General features: G+C 41.4%; 1 protein-coding gene across 3 annotated transcripts in view; it reads left to right on the plus strand.

The window, feature by feature from the left end:
• SK (small conductance calcium-activated potassium channel) overlaps positions 1 to 17168 on the plus strand; it is a 152524-nt gene extending 135356 nt beyond the window's left edge. For all 3 annotated transcript variants that reach the window (XM_076537277.1, XM_076537278.1, XM_076537279.1), the window contains 6 exons: positions 1184 to 1605; positions 4227 to 4362; positions 5386 to 5496; positions 6402 to 6529; positions 6594 to 6663; positions 7525 to 17168. In XM_076537277.1, the coding sequence (XP_076393392.1) occupies positions 1184 to 1605; positions 4227 to 4362; positions 5386 to 5496; positions 6402 to 6529; positions 6594 to 6663; positions 7525 to 8115 (1458 nt within the window). In that variant the 3' untranslated portion in view covers positions 8116 to 17168. The remainder of the gene's footprint in view (positions 1 to 1183; positions 1606 to 4226; positions 4363 to 5385; positions 5497 to 6401; positions 6530 to 6593; positions 6664 to 7524) is intronic.

Raw genomic sequence — 17168 nt, forward strand, 5'->3', positions numbered from 1 at the left:
GTATTGATTATCGAGGATGTTAGGATATCGAAGATATTTGCTTGAATTTTTCGAGCACGTAATTAGAATAATAGCGGTCCTCGAGTGCTTTCGTGCTCGACTTTTTTATTCAACTTGTATGAATTATTGCGGTATTAATTTTTGTTTCTATAATTATTTTTCGTGTAATTGCAAGTTGATTTAACGCCTTCTTTCGTTAATATCGCTCCTGTACTTTTCGCTTAATGAAATTACAAAATGGAAATTACGAACTGTAGTGCAACTAAAATTTTTATTTTTATTAATTTCATGAAAAATATCAGAAATCAAATTTTATTCGGACAAGAGCAATTAAAATGTGCACGGTTAAAGAGTAAGAGGGGTACATTTTCAGGTTGATATTACAAAGGCGTAGAAGAAATAGGCGGTAAAGGGAAAGCGTTTATAAGAAGGGTGAATCGCAAAAAGCGGTGTAACGCAGGTCGATGCTCTTGTAACTTCTTCAAGGATCTCTTGGCGGCTAGTGTAATTCGTTTTATCGATACGAGTCGGTACAGACAGTAAAACGAGCCCGCGATTTAACGTCGTTCCTCCGGCGAATTATTTCTCGTAAAATGCTGCAGCTAATGCACCACGATCCTTGGCTATTTCGCAGATTTTACGATAATTCGTATCCTCGCGAGCGTGAGATTCGCTGACCTCGCTCGGTTTTTTATCCCCACTTGGGCTTTGCATTCTTTTTAGGGGAAGAATAAAATTTTCTGCAGGATTTACATTGGTCACGTAATTATTTTTTAGTCGTCAGCGTTTAAGATTTTAAAGAACACGTCACAATTATTTTAATCTTGATGAAATACAGAAAGAAGAGTATCTTCCACTATTCATGATTCAAAAATGCGATTCATGAAAGTAATGTTATGCTCCAACTTCGTGATCAGGCACATCGACATAACGTAGTTCCGAAACTCGATAATAGCCAGCAAATGAGTTGCGAAAGTGAAACTTAGCAAAGTATAATGACAGTAATAACGAGATCCATAAATATTTATTGCTTCGGCAAATGGTACTTGCAGGCTCGTTTTCATTTACAGAATGCTTTTACGAGTTGGCGAACTCTCGAAACTTCCTAATCTTGTTCGAGCAGACTAACCGATCGTTAGAACGCGTTAATTGTTAATTAAATACGAACGTTTTTTGTTCGCAGTTGTTCATGATCGATAACTGCGCGGACGATTGGAGGATCGCGATGACCTGGCAGAGGATCGCCCAGATTTCGCTCGAATTAGTAATCTGCGCGATCCACCCGATCCCGGGAGAGTACTATTTCCTGTGGACGACCAAACTGGCGAACAAGGGTGGTGATTTCGGGTCGAAATGGGTGCCGTACGACGTCACCCTCTCGCTACCGATGTTCTTCAGACTCTACCTCATCTGTCGTGTTATGCTGCTCCACTCGAAGCTCTTCACCGACGCTTCGTCGCGCAGCATAGGGGCCTTGAATCGTATTAACTTCAACACCAGATTCGTCCTCAAGACCTTGATGACCATTTGCCCGGGCACCGTGTTGCTCGTCTTCATGGTGTCTTTGTGGATCATCGCTTCGTGGACGTTACGCCAGTGTGAGAGGTAAGTCACATTCACATATGTTCTTTAGATACACGTTTAAGTCTAGGCAGACCACATACTTGACCTGTCATCATACAAATATTACTATCATACAAATATTAAATATAACAAATGAAGCAACATGTAAGTCAGATTCACTTTACAGTATGGTCTTTAGGTACACTATTTGGGTCTGAGTATGTCAGACCACATATGTGACCTGTAACCATACATCATCTATCAAATATTACTATCATACAAATATTAAATATAACAAATGAAGCAACATGTAAGTCAGATTCACTTTACATTATGTTCTTTGAGTACACTATTTGGGTCTGTGTATGTCAGACCACATATGTGACCTGTCACCATACCTCATCTCTCAAATATTACTATCATACAAACATTGTTAAATATTACTGTCTATGTAGCAAATGAACCAACATGTAAGTCACATTCACCTTACACTGTGTTCTTTGGGTATACTATTTGGGTCTGAGTATGTCAGACCACATATGTGACCTGTAACCATACATCATCTATCAAATATTACTATCATACAAACATTGTTATATATTACTATCAATATAGCAAATGAATCTACATGTAAGTCACATTCACCTTACACTATGTTCTTTGAATACACTATTTGGGTCTAGTATGTCAGACCACATATGTGACCTGTCCCCATACCTGTCCCTTATCATACATTGTTAAATGCTACTATGAATACAGCAAACGAACCAAGATTAAAATTCCGAGAACGTTTAGTAGATCTAGAGATGATCTTGATAAAATGATCCTCTTAGATGCAGCCGAGGATCACGCCTAACAGCTTTCTAAGCACCCGAAAACCCTGAACGACGCACCCTAAGATCCTGAGCCCGTTAACAGCGGAGAATCGGACGATCACAAGGGTGTAAATCTTCGTATCGGACAAGGGGGTTGGCTCGTAGTTAAGGTGGCAATGAAGGATTTACTACGGCGTCGAGATTGCTGGATCCGCGTATAATTAAATTCTTCCTAAATAGCGCGGTCGATTTAGGGAATCTATGGCGCACGATCAATCTTTCGATGAATGGGTGTCAGGGCTGAGAATTAACAGATCCTTATGAAAGATTATGGAAAAGTCCTCACAAATCTTATTTCAAAATACAGGAACTTATAAATTTGATATCCCAATTTTTTACATAAAGATTGTGGGCGTAAAAATGTAACGTAAATATTCTTTATGTCTCGTAAAGGACATACGAATGAAATTCGCGAATTTGTTGCAGCTGTAAAACGTTTTCCTCATATCGGTTTAGTGGGTCTCTTCTTTTAACACCCTGTATAAAACTTGGCCGTTCTTACGCTCAAGCAAGTACGGATTCCGAGACTCTTTCTTTTGCTTTCCTCTCACGGCCTCGATAAAACCTTCGTTCGACCTCTTCTCTTCCGCCCCTCGATGAATGGACCTCTTCCGGTCTTTTTCCCTTAAACAAGACGTTCACGGAACTCTGTTCTCTCCTGTTCGGATAAAAGGTTGCTCGAATCTTCGTCAGCCCGTGCACGTCGCGATCGGTTGCACACGGTGCTGAAGGACTTGTCCTATTTTCGAGACTTTCGGAACTGATCTTCGATAGTTTAGCTTCTGTAACATCTTCAACAGGTAATCTTTTTTTCGGGTAATGAATCTTTGATGAGTTACATGTTTCTGCAATTTCTACAATTTTACATCGCAAATTTCCAACTCGAGGATTTTCCAAATCCTTTGAGCCCTGTATCTAAAGTTTGGTCCCAGAAGGGACAGAGAATTTCATGCTAGTATCGACAATTTCATCCGCGATTCGCCTTCCCTTCATCGTTTCAATTATTCCGAAATGGTACCGCACTTTAGGAGTTTCGCTAGGAAACTGGCGTGTAACCTAATTAAGTGGTTTAATGCCGTCGAGTAATTGAAAAAGGTGCGGCAATTGATACAGCGGAACGAGGAGAAATGAATTTTAACTGCGTTTAACGGCATAGCCACGGATAAGCCAAGTCAAGATAACGAAACACATAACTGTGAATTGGAACAGATAATTTTGTATTACCGAGGGAATTTCTGTGCAGCTATTCTCCGGGATCTGCAACACTTATTCCAACGTGTTGTCTCTTAATTGCTGAAATTACTTCGACATATTCGCAATGAAATCTTAGGTTAAAACCGATAAAAGTTCGTAATTAAATTATTAATCGAATAGACGAATCGATTCTCGGGATTCAGCGGTAAGGTAGATCTCTCTGTAAAAGGAATCTGTTGTAATACTATCTGTTCCATTGGAACACGGTTTAACAAGCTGGATTAGTCTGCGCGTGTTATTTTGATGTTCCACCAGTTTAACGATTTCCGATAATGAATTTCGTGGACTCGATGGGGTAGAAAAAAGCTCTCGTTCGCTTGTGCGCGTATTTATAATGAACGACAGATCGAGATTCAAAGGGAGGATATTATCGCGTCAGGATTCGAGTTTCGAATTTTTTGTTTTTCGGACAATTTATAATTTCAGCAATTTCGTGCAAAATTAAAACGTTCCTGTTCGAAGCACAGACACGTAATAAAACGAACCGATCTATGCTGCGATGTTTCAACCTTGTTTTCTCGTGTGTGGCTGCAGGTTTCACGACGAGGAGCACGCGAATCTCCTTAATGCTATGTGGCTCATAGCTATCACGTTTCTGAGCGTCGGTTTCGGTGACATCGTACCCAACACGTACTGCGGTCGAGGTATAGCAGTTTCAACTGGAATAATGGTAAGGCCAGACTCGAAGTTTAATATGGAAATTCTCGTGAGATTTGCATGCCCATTCCTGTACAGGCCACGTCGAAAGCCAGCTTTATTAAGCGTTTTCAGAGATTCTGACAAATCTTACGACCTCTTATTTTTTAATTCTCCGAAATTATCACGCCTTAAACAATCACGTACATTGTACCAATAAGTTCATATCATAAATCAAAACTCGAGACGAGAAAGTTCCTCGTGCTAGACACTTTGAGTTAAATTTTTATCGACTATGTAAAAGTTGTATGAATTTATACGAGGTTTTATGAACGGATCAACGAGGAAACTCGATCTAAAACCTTGAAACGGTGTCCGAAGCCTAATTGGTACATGTTGAAAAGTTGAACGTCTTCGTTTTGCTAGGAAAAGTTTTCAAACGAGAAACTTAACAGCGTTGATTGGTCAATTTCTCGGTCCCGTTAATTACTCGATCTTTCACGGACTATCAATCTGTAATTAATTATCGAATTTACGACTAGAATTTGAGCTAACTAGTCCGTGACGAGATGTATTTAAACGAGTGAAAAACGTGGCTAGAGACAAACATGCAAAAAAAATCTTAAAATCTAAAGAAAATAACGAATCCAGCGAATAAAAATGAAGGTGATCCAAAACGAGTGGCCGAAAGTGAATATAATTTCAGTCAGCAGTGACTCGGAAAGAAGAAATTTGACCGTAATTGAGTCGAAAGGTACTCTGTGCTCGCGAGCAGAATTCGTTATCGTCCGAAGGCGAGCAAGAATTTCTTTTAACGAGCTGAAACGGTTTAGACCGTGAAACCAGTGAAAATAAAGTGGACGGAAGTACGATTCTGATGTTAGTTTACGAGAGAGCTAACGGGACGAGTAATTTTATTCACTTTGAGAGTAGAGGTCGAAGAGCGGCTTGAAGAATTAACCGGACGTATTTTATTATGTTGTATGTGTTTATATATGTTTGTTACGGGATTTTGAGACCGTTTTGAGTTCACAGGTGCGTTTAATGGTGTTTTTAGGGAGCCGGGTGCACGGCCTTGCTGGTGGCGGTTGTTTCCAGGAAGCTGGAGCTCACGAGGGCGGAGAAACACGTTCATAACTTTATGATGGATACGCAATTAACGAAAAGGGTGAGACGCGTTTGTTCATATTGTTCCAGCGATTGTTTGCCTTCTACGTACGAGCATACACCGCCGTCCATAAATTTTGGGACACTTTCGTTTATTTACATTGCATTTTACGATTCTGCCAGCTAATAATTCAGCCAACACGCTGAACAAATTTAATACTCGAAGTTTATTTAACGTGTAACGATCGATAGTCGCATCCCGAACAAGAGAATCGTTTTAACGGACAAAGGCTGCCAGGAATAAAAACATGAAAAATGGAGAGACTCTTGAATCTATTGGTCGACGGTTATTTTTCGCAAGAAAATATCAAGCCTAACTAGCTTCGACATGTTGTTATTAAATAACTGGCGAAATATAAACTGTGTCCTCGTTCGGTAAATCGAGACAGGCCAATTAACGAATTGGTTATTGATCAATTTTGTACATAACGTTCAGGTTGCTGTAAAATTTTCATTGTGACTATTTTCTTGCGACAGACATGAACTATTCAGGCTCGTTGCAGTGGACAAACGGCATGTGAACGACAGCCGTCCAGTCTCTATTTCGCGATCGAACGCTTTAGCTTCTGAATTAAATAATAGTCTGATATGTATAAAGCTTGGAAATAGCAGGGATGAAGCATCGGTGGCATTCAGAAGCAACTTCACAATATCAGTTCTATAAGTAGACGCTCGAAGTTCGTGAACATATGTTGTTTTCACTTTGTCAATCTTCTCGTTTTTCATCGCGATAAATACACTCTTTTTTCCACGATCGTTTAACTAAAGGAATGCGGGGATATCGGAATAATTTCTGGGTCGGGTTTGGTCAGTTTTTGAAACAAAGTTCGAGCAAAGAGATCGGAACTGGCAAGTTGACAATTGGAGAACCTGTAGATTCCGCTTAACGAGAGGATTCTGTTTCAGCTGAAAAATGCAGCGGCGAACGTGTTGCGCGAAACGTGGCTAATTTACAAGCACACTCGTCTGGTGAAGCGTGTCAATCCGGGTCGTGTGCGAACTCATCAACGGAAGTTTTTATTGGCTATTTACGCGTAAGTCACTGATCGACACCCGTGCACCGACATAATTAACAACCTTCATAATACCAACTTTCAGGCTCAGGAAAGTCAAAATGGATCAGCGAAAATTAATGGACAATGCCAACACCATCACAGATATGGCCAAGGTACTCGCACGCAAGTAACTTAGAATCCAATTAAACTTCCGTATCCGCCTTGTGGATAGAACATCGGTGTATGTGTCGGTCAAGCGTCCTTTGTATTCCGGGAACAAGCTCTTCGTTTGCGAATCGATCGTTCGTTGCATCGAATATTGTTTTTTTTTGGACTGACCCTGATGAAACACCGATCATCGAGTCGATTGTTCGTCAATTGTAACATTCGAGCAAAAATTGTACCGATTGTCTTGCGTCGAAGATCGTGGGTTAACACTACTTGTCTGACTGTCTGCTTAATATCAACATTAAGCCTATGGTCCCATTCTACTTGTCTGACTATCCGCTTAATATCAAGATTAAGCCTATGGTCCTATTCTACTTGTCTGACTATCTGCTTAATATCAAGATTAAGCCTATGGTCCCATTCTACTTGTCTGACTATCTGCATAACCTGATACTACTTCTGTAATCACAACCTAGAAACGCTACATGTCTGACTATATGCAGTCATATTCCACTTGTCTTATAACCCTTACTTGAACAAGTCTGATTATATACGTGACTCCCTATTACTGTCTGACCAGTTACGACTTTATACTACTTACGTGACCACTTATAAACCGATTCTACTTGTCTGGACATCTACAGACCCATACGACGATACATATACTTACTGACGACTTATAGTCTGTCTCTACTTGTCTGACCATTTATAGTCTGTCTCTACAGACTCCGATACAATGCTGACTCCGATAGCAGTCCTCTTTACGTTCCACATCCAAAACCGATGTGTTTTATACTTGTCAAAAAGCCATTTAGCCTAATCTGATGGGAGAAAAGATATAACCGTGATGAATAATTGTCCTACAGACGCAGAACACAGTGTACGAGATCGTGTCCGACATGAGCACGCGTCAGGACGGCCTGGAGGAGCGTCTGGTTGGACTGGAGGACCGTCTGATCGGCCTAGAAGACAAACTGACCGGTCTCCAGGCTCAGCTGGAGCTGCTGCCCGAGGAGTTGACCAGGTGTCTGGCGCAGCACGCGGAGAGGATGGAGCAGAGGCGCAACTTCCTTCATCCGGACACCGCGGTGGCGATGGCGTCTTCGGGAAGCGGCGGCGGAGGAGGCAGCGTGCCAACCGGAAACAGCCTAACGATGGGCATCTCCGTGTCCGCTCATCATCCGCTGGCGAACCTGTCGAACTCGCTGCCGCACTCTCGGAGCGTGCCAAGCGCGCCCAGCACCACGTCCCTTCATCCTTGGCCGGCCAGCTCGATCCTGCCTCCGGTCTCGAGTCGTACACCTCATCTGGTGCCGGAAACCGGAAGGCATCACAGCCTGGCACATTCCACGGTGGCTACGACCACGACATCGCAGTCGGCCACGAGACTCACCTCGCAGTCCGGGATGGGCGGACTGGGCAACAGTCAGGGCTCCGATACGTCTGCACACAGCTGAGTCTCGTCTTTGCAGCCGCAGCACTCGTACTAAGGACACCGAACCTTCGACGTTCGGTGACCTACGCGACGCTCGCGTGTCCTCGAGTCCCTCTCTCGCGACCTTCTCTCTTTTCTCTCTCTGTGTGTGTGTCCCACTCTTTCGGGGATAGGAAGTCTCTTCAGGTCCATGTTCGGGTGAATTCGTTGACTCCGGCGGTAGGGTCCTGCCCTTCGGTTCGGTCGGCCTCGCGACGAGTTACGATGTTCCTGGGGTATCGCACTTCCTTTGGTTGCATTCGCGGTGACAGAAACGCACAGACTGCCCGAAGGTTACCGGGTTTTCCTTCGATCATTACACGGGGATGAAGAACCAAGACGCCGACTGAGCTCAGCCGCCCGCTTTTATAGACGAAAACGTTGCAGTAGCGTAAACAACGGGTCCAATCCTCTTCCCGATCGACCGTGTCTTCTTACTTAAACGAAATAAGAAAGAGAACAAGGATAAAAAGGGACACGGGACGCGTGCCAAACGCGCGCACGTGCTAGAATCTATCTCTCTCTCCCTCTGTTCAGAGTCGATCGATCCGCGTTTCGAGATTCCTGCTAAACGAACGGAGGGACTCATGGACGCGAGTGTCCTCTTCCACTCGCTGCGGGCTGCTCCCCTGCCCAACTTGCGTGCCTGAAAACTTTTTTCTTAATATTTAAATATATATTCGACACACCTACACGCTCACACAGACACGAACACGTACACACACACACATGGACACGGACACGCATACACACACACGAACTCCATCTAATCTCTGTAATACCTCGTGAACGAACAAAGGGACGTGGACAGGCACCACGAGAAGAAGATGGTGGTTCTTGAGCTGACGACGAGCGCACAGCGAAGAGTGTTTTTCCTTGCCACGGTCGTCGTTCCGACGCGTCTCAAAGCGGATTAAGTCGTTCCCGCGAGACGTCGCGTGCGTCGGTAAGAGTTTTCGTTTCGTTTCGGATCGCGTGCGTGAAGGGGTGCGTAACGTTTTAAATGTGCGTGGACGAGGAGAGTTCAGCTTCTTTTTACACGTTTGCCGATTTCTTTTCCGAGACTGTTTTTAGCGTTCGAAACAGAGAATTGCGATCACGAAGCAAATCCTTGTTACCGATCGTTCGAACTAGATTTTATCATTCCTTCTCGCTGTCTTTGCTCCGTGATCGTAAATTGTGTGTCAGAGAAGGACCCGCCGAGCTCGAAACACAGAAGACACTTCATTAAACGACATCACATCAAAGAAACAGAGATTAATCGACACGAAATTCATCGACACCCACTCCCCCGAGTCGAGTGACGCTGGACGAGCTTTAAGGGCAACCAAGAGACCACGAAACAATCTCCGGGGCTGATGGAGGGAGAATGCAAAGTGATCTTATCCGCTTTAACGTCCGTAGGTTACATAGAGTATTATATCGTTAGGGTATATAAAGCGTACGCGCGCTCGAGTGCAACGTAGACTTCCTCCGGAAAAGGACTTTAAAAGCGATACGACAAATTGGACATTTCTGAACCCCTTAATTTTCCAGTATTCTCTCAAATATTCTAGTTTCGAGATCTTTTAAAATTGCGAGTTCCTATTAGCCCTAGGAAGTCTACCATGCTAGTGTACGCGTCGCACAGGTACAAAGGCTACGTTTCCACCAACGTTGTGGGAGATTTTTTTTTATAAACGGTCTAAGCACAACGGCGTACGCGTGTGCACGCGGTGTGGTCCACTAGTAAATATTGATTTTATCGAAAATTGTTACTGGAAACACGCGTAAAGGGGATGATGCACCATGTAAGCTCGCTCGAACGTGTCTCCGCACAAAGTTCTTTGGCATTTTGTAAACGGAAAATGAATTTATTTTTGTATCGGATGCGACAAAGGACGTTTAGCAACGAATTCGATCGCGTGTCGGAAAACGATCCATCAATGACCTCGACCCGGACCCCGAAACGGAATTTCAATTTCGCGTTGCTAGAAATTAGGAGCGAATTTTGGAAAAATTCCTGGTTAAAGGTGATATATTTTCGCGAGGATGAATTATTGGCGATCAGTTAGAAATCTTGAAATATAGGTCGGAGCTGGGTCACTCGAGGAACCGCGTCTTCTGGACGGACTTCTTTCGAGGTCGTTTTGGATATACCGTTTCTTATTATGGAAATGAATTCGGTTTCTACGAAAAATCCCAAAGGGTACCGGATGAAGGATAAAAGGATCCTTTGAATCGTTCACGCGTACAATGATTTTTTTACTAGGAAATTGGTGCTCGCGGTTGGATCAAACGGCACGCACACGTACGAAGCTGTTGCTACGGGGTTAGCTTTATCGAACGAAATATCGACAGACAAATGGGACGCGATTCGTCAACGACATTTGTTTCACTGTCCAGGTGAAATAGTAGCTCGAGGCTCAAACTTGGTACACGTTTTTATAATAAAATATGCACTTCATTTTCCTGTGGTCTTTGATTATTAACTTTTGAATTACTTCATTTATTTTTCCTTCAGTTTATACAATTGTGACACGTTCTCTCAACAGGATATTCAGTTTGTCGCTTCCTGTTAACGTCGGATCCTGAAAGCCTTTGTTCGTACCTTTCGTGCTCGTGAAAACCATACGATTAGAACGTGTGACCGGATCAAAGCTTATCGGGCTTTTAACATTTTACCTTCGCGTCTAATCCTTAGACATTTGTCCGTGTTCATCTGCGAAATAGAAATAAATCGATAATTCTCTCGTTCGATAACGCAATCCACGATACATCGATATTTCGATACGGAAACGTGGCGCGTAACGCGTTACGTACGCGCGAGCGAATCGAGTTAATTACGTTAATTGATAGTAAACGTTGAGGTTCACTACGTGATCGGGGGAAAACGAGTCGCGTCGACGGCATTAATCGTGTCGCACGACGTGACGATTCATTTCTTCGACGCGACCGGATATACGTTCTATACAGACATGTGTGCACACATACATATGTACATATACACGTGGTACATGAGAATACGCAGACACGGAAATACACGGGCAGACGTGTTTCTAACGAAAGGACATTAGCCGGAGATTTGATAGAGAGTACTTTTTTAAATGAAATCATTTGTTTCTGAGGTTTTGTGGATTCAAGTGTAAACGAATAATTTGCTTATTAAGGGAATGGCTTTGCTTTCGTCTTGTTATTCGGAATTATTTGCAGTAATTTATTGAGGAATAAAAAATTAGGTTTTCTCTGAAATATCAAGTTGGTGTCCTTTCAGAGTTCAGCAAATACTATCGCAACGTTCGGTGTTGTTCGAATAACGAACAGAGAATTTTTAATCGAAGAAAGCACAGAATAACGAATGTTGAACTAAAATAAAATTCGAACAACGCCCGACCGTTTCCTAATTTCGCGAGTGACGCATTCGTCGCGCAGAAGTTGATCCCTGAAGACTAACGGAAGCCACACTCAACGACGACCCGTAAAACGAGGATAACATTCACAGAAAAGCGAACACAAAAAACCGCACACGCGCGAAGAAGAACCTAGAAAAACCGAGATCATTTTTGGGGGTAGAATTGGGCGTCTCGAAGATTAGGAGGGAAGAAGAGACTTAAAGTCGAAGAGACAAAGGAAGCTGCCCTCAAAAATGATCGAGAACGTTCGTTTCCGACGGATAATGTTGGGACCTGGTTTGTCTTGTCCGTTTATTGTTTCATTTCGAAAGCGTTGTTTCGCGGCCCACGCGAAACGGGACCAAAGAAAAAAAAATAACAAAAAGACACAATTGTCACAATGTTCTCATTCCCCTTCTGTCTTCTATCTTCCTCTCTGGCTGCCTCTTTCTCCTAGACAACTTACTCTTCGTTTCCATTTCTTTCTTCCCTACGATACTCTCTTTCTCTTTCTCTCTATCTATCTCTGTCGCGGCTCAAAGTACTGGACACGACAACTCCACACGATATTTTTATATAGATTTCTTAAAAGTGCATTATAGTGCCAGGAAGACCACGCCAAGTTAAAAAAGTAAAACGAAAAGAAATAGATAATTAACAAAAAAAAATGAACACACAAACATACACGTACACGTGCAGTCTCGATATCGAAGCATTTAGGCGATAGAGACCGATTCTATAAGTATTATAAAGTATATACGAGTAGTCGGATCAGTGACGAGGAAAACGTGGATGAGAAGTCGAAGAATCAAGATTCTTCGACAGCTTCGATTGTTGCTCCGAATCATTAGACTCTTATGTAGACGTCGAACACGATTAGATTTTCTTTCGAGACCTTCCACATTTTTAACAAACGTTGTTTCGGAGAACGGTTGTTCTAAATTGGAGAATGTACTTTTGCGTAGAAAGTTTGTTTGCTTCGTTCGGTTAGCTTTTGAGCTCATGAATGATTAGAAGGGTACGTTTGCACGTAATATCTTACCCAAAATTTTATTTATAAACTTTCTTTCTATTGTAAAAGATATTTTATTCGAAAAAGTAGTAAAGTTAAAGTATAATGACTTTTATTTAACGTCAAAACGTACCCTAACTCACAACTTTGATTTAGAGAGTTAGATCGAAGTAATCGGTAGAGAAACTACAGGAAAATTTCCATCAGCAGCTAGACATATCCATAAAAAGAAAAACAAAATGGTGTTCGACCCGCGATTACGCTGAAGGATCAGCAGGATAAAGGAGACGGTTTACAGCATGATATCCCACGGAAAGGACCTTAAAATGGCGATCTGTACGTTGCCCGAGTGAAATTGCTTCATTGACTCTCCTTCGTGCGTTCATATACCATAAAGAATCATACAGTATGTGTGCATGGGGTGATGTGATTCGTTTATCTAAAACTTTTGCATTACTCTGAATGGCTTAGGAACATGCACTTTTCCCTTTGAACATTTTCAAATTTATTTTCGAATACAAGATAGTTTATTTTACTCTAAAGGGTAGGACCCACTTAGTGTGTCAACAATTAATTTCTACATTACGGAAAGTAATAGATGAGCGAATGACGTTGTCCCATCGAAAAAATATGCCGAGATTGATTTGTATGTTTATACCTGTACATATGTGTATACTATATTATGTAATATACCCGATATTATAGTATATAGTGTATATATATATTATATCGAAGCGTGCATTATGGCCTTTGTTTCGAGCAGAGTTTATACACAACGTCTCTTGTAAGGAAGCAAAGGGGGGCGCTTTTGTGTTCAGGGGTGAGCTAGAACCACGCCGGTTCGGTCGCCGTGTTTTCGTACGCGTCGAATGTTTCGCGTGTGTTTAAATGTTGTACTTTATATGTGTACATAGGTATTTTGTACGCTCGATGGGTTCGAAAACACAGGAACAACGGCGTGGTCGGCCGCCCTGCTGTTGAGAATGGGAGTGCTACTCCCCCTTTGTTGCGTAACGTTCTCATGTACAATGTTAATAATGGTCATTTGACGTTCAGTTTGCCCGTTCACGATGATGGCAGTGCAAATGTTTTGCAGGAATAGTCAGACCCCTTTACCCGATCGAGCAACAGGATACAGGATGTTTCAGAAGATGAACAAACTTCCCGGCGATCAACAGGTCACCAAAGTTATCGGATATTTTCTGTTCGAGAGCTGCCGAAAACTTGGATGTTCATTTTGTAATCCTTTTGTAAATTTCTAAATTACGAAGCCTTCTATCCTTTCGAATATCGAAGAATTTAAAAAGACCTAATATCAGTTAGCAGGAAACATTTGTACTGTGTTTGAATCGATGAGCGTGCGACCGCGTTTCGAACGAGCCTGTTAGCGTTGCTTCAACCCTAACCCACAACGGAGCGGATTCCTTGTCGAAGCGTGAAAACTATCGCTTAGGGTTGCAGGGCAACAATGGACAGCCTTCCGGCAAGAAGGTGACGTTTAAAAAGAATCGAAAAGATAAGGCGCGTTATCAGCGCGAGTCTCGTAACCGAAACGCGTAGGCTAAATCCACCTATCTTTGTACATAAGCATAGAGACACGTTGACTCTCGTATACTTTCTTCCTTCCTGTTTCCGTACGAAGGGCTGACAGATCGAGTATTTTCGCGAAAATCGGAGAAAGATGGCAAAGATCCGATCGATCGCGAGAAACGGCAACAAAGAAGAAGAAAAGAGTCGATTAGAACGCCGGTAGATATAACCGCGCGATTTATACGAGCGTTACCACGTTATTGCCACGTATTAATCGTTTATTATTGTTGTTATTATTACGAACGATTATTATTATTATCATTGCGAATTATTACTTACGATCATCTCATTACCTATTATTACGAATAACGGTAGGCGTTTAAACGGTTTTAACTCTCAGACACTTTATTAAGATCTTTACCAATATTTACCTAGCGGGCTGTCGCCGTGTAACTTGTTACGTAAAATGACCAAGAAAATTACTAAAGTAACGTACTACCTATTAATCTATATAGGATGATCTAGTCGACCACGTGTTTAAGGGGGAAGAAAAACAGTCTTTTTTAACGAGCTATCTCTTTCTCTCTATCTATCTATCTTTCTCTTAGTGAATTTTGAAATTACGGAGACACGGAAGTTGCAGCGACGACGAATCATTCAATGCTTATTTCTTTATTATTCTCATCAATGAATATTGTTTCAAAATTGTACAAAGTTCGGAAATTAAAAGACGTTTTACAGTAATAGTCTGACAAATGATTGACTCGTATCACTGAAATTGTTCCTTTTATTTCATAATGAATATACAAAAGTCTAATTAAAAACTCAATGTCTATCTTAAATTGTGAAACGTTTAATTTTTAGGACGATAAAAGTGATTTATACTCTCGCTCAATTGTCTACAACGAATCGATTTACATTAGAATCCAACAAATTAACGGCAGATCCAATAAATTGTAATAATTCCTGTTTCGACGACACTCGATGCAAATGAGGCACACCCTCTGACCGTTAATGCAAATTAATTGAAATCGAAATTTCGTATTAACTTTCTCGATCATCGCCTTTAAGATTCTGTAATCTAAAAAAATTCTCAAACCAGATTTAGTACGAAATTATTTTGTAATATTTACATTTATCACGAAAGCTGTAATTGCGATTTCAAAAGTGTAATTCTGCGAAAGGAAATTCGCTAAAATAAACAATACTTGATACTCTCGAAAATTGCATCCTTTAATAAATATTGAAATATCATGAAATAAGCGTCATCGAGAAACGCGCGTTTCGAAAACCGTCGATACTTCGATCGACAACCAATCAGCGTTACTCGTACAATTGCTCGCAAGTTGTTGACGTTGCAATTGTAAAGCCTGATTATGTAAGTTCGGAGTTTCGTTCGCAAACAGCGCGGAATCTCGCTAGAAGTAAGCGAACTACTTTTACTGCAGTTGTAAATTCAATCGGAACTAGTGACGCTATTTTACCGGAAGTTGATCGCGATTACTATGCAAATTGCAACGTTTCGTACTTTAACGCGAGATAAATATTACCGAGTCGTGTATTGAACTTCGCGAACTTACGAAATAAACTCCGTTTATGAAAAGGGGAAATAATTTCAAATATTTACTCACCATTAAAGTTGAATGTAGGTGGTGGAGTCTCGCTATATGGCCCTGGTAACAGAAACACGAATAAGTTATTGCAAAATTTAGAACTAAATTTATCAATTTTAATTTATGAAGCTAAAAGTGTCGAAGTGTAAGCAAAATACCAACCTAAAAAATTTGATCCTTTTGATTCCTCGAAGCAGGCTGCAGCTTCCGCGTGTCCCAGTGTAACAGCCCGTCTAAAAGAGGTGTAGATTACGAAAGAATAGCCCACAGGGTGTCGCGTTAGCACTTCAATGATATCGAACACCGTCTGGCGATGATGAAAAAGCATGTGATGCTTGCTCAACGTGAATAAAAATTGTATTTATGGGTCGTTCATTTCCCAAAACGCTCGACGCTGTCGACTTTCAAAGGAACCCAGAGAAATTTGTATCTTCGCTAATTTTCTATTGAACTGTTCCATAATTATTATAAGAAAACACATGCATACACACACCGAAAACGACGATTGTAAAGAAAATGACAAATCGAGAACTAGATAACAACTTTTTAATAGAGAGGTAATAGTAAATAGTATATTCGAAAGGGCCAGTAAACCTCGTAGCCAAATATGATATCGTTCATCGCGTTGGAGAATTAATCCTTCGACTGTTTTCATTTACAGCGCGTATAAAAATGAAGTTTCTAACGAGTCGTGAAATTAGCCATCAGACTGTCAAATGCGAGGAATTTTTGTCGAAAACAGTCAAAGGATTAAGCTTAATCGATCGCGCAGCTATACTCTACAAATTTAAGCTGTTTCGTTCGAACTTGTTTGCCCCGCATTTCATTCTCCCTTGTATCTCACGGGACTGTTTCTCTTTTTTTGTACTAGTATCAACGACTGAGTAAACTTTAGAGGCTTTACCATTGGAAAATGGACGATTCACTATTAGAGTGTAAACCGTGACGAATGAAAAAAGATCGATATATACGATATGGTGGTACCTCTGTGAGCGTGCGAATGATACAGAGCGATTTCGAGGAGAATTGCATTGGTCACTGCGAGGAACGAACGAATTCTACCAATTTTTACTCCGAACTTTTGTTGCCAAACTGTATAACAAATACTGAAATCGAATATTTGTATCAATAATGTTACGTTAATATAAAGTTGAATACGATTTATCGGCTGTGACAGCCAAGCTTAAATATGTCGATTGAACTAATCGAAACCAATTGAATGTTTCTGGAAATTCACTCTTTTCAATAGAGAATTTATAAAAATAAAGAAAGGAATTCGTTCCTCCAGTTACCGATCCAATGAACGCAGACGATAGCGTTCGTTGAACGCGAAGCTACTCGTCGCCGGTCAAGCAAGACCAAAAAACTAAGAAAACTGTTTGTAATCTCGTTACCAGCTAGATCTCGTTCCTGCCCTCGGAAAATTCGCGATGTGATCGCGAATGTCGCGAGCGTTGCGAACGCTATCGTCGCGCGACGATTAAATCTTAAGAGGAGAAACAAAAAAAAA

This window comes from Megachile rotundata, chromosome 11 (genome assembly GCF_050947335.1).
Source record: "Megachile rotundata isolate GNS110a chromosome 11, iyMegRotu1, whole genome shotgun sequence".
Taxonomy (NCBI): Eukaryota; Metazoa; Arthropoda; class Insecta; order Hymenoptera; family Megachilidae; genus Megachile; species Megachile rotundata.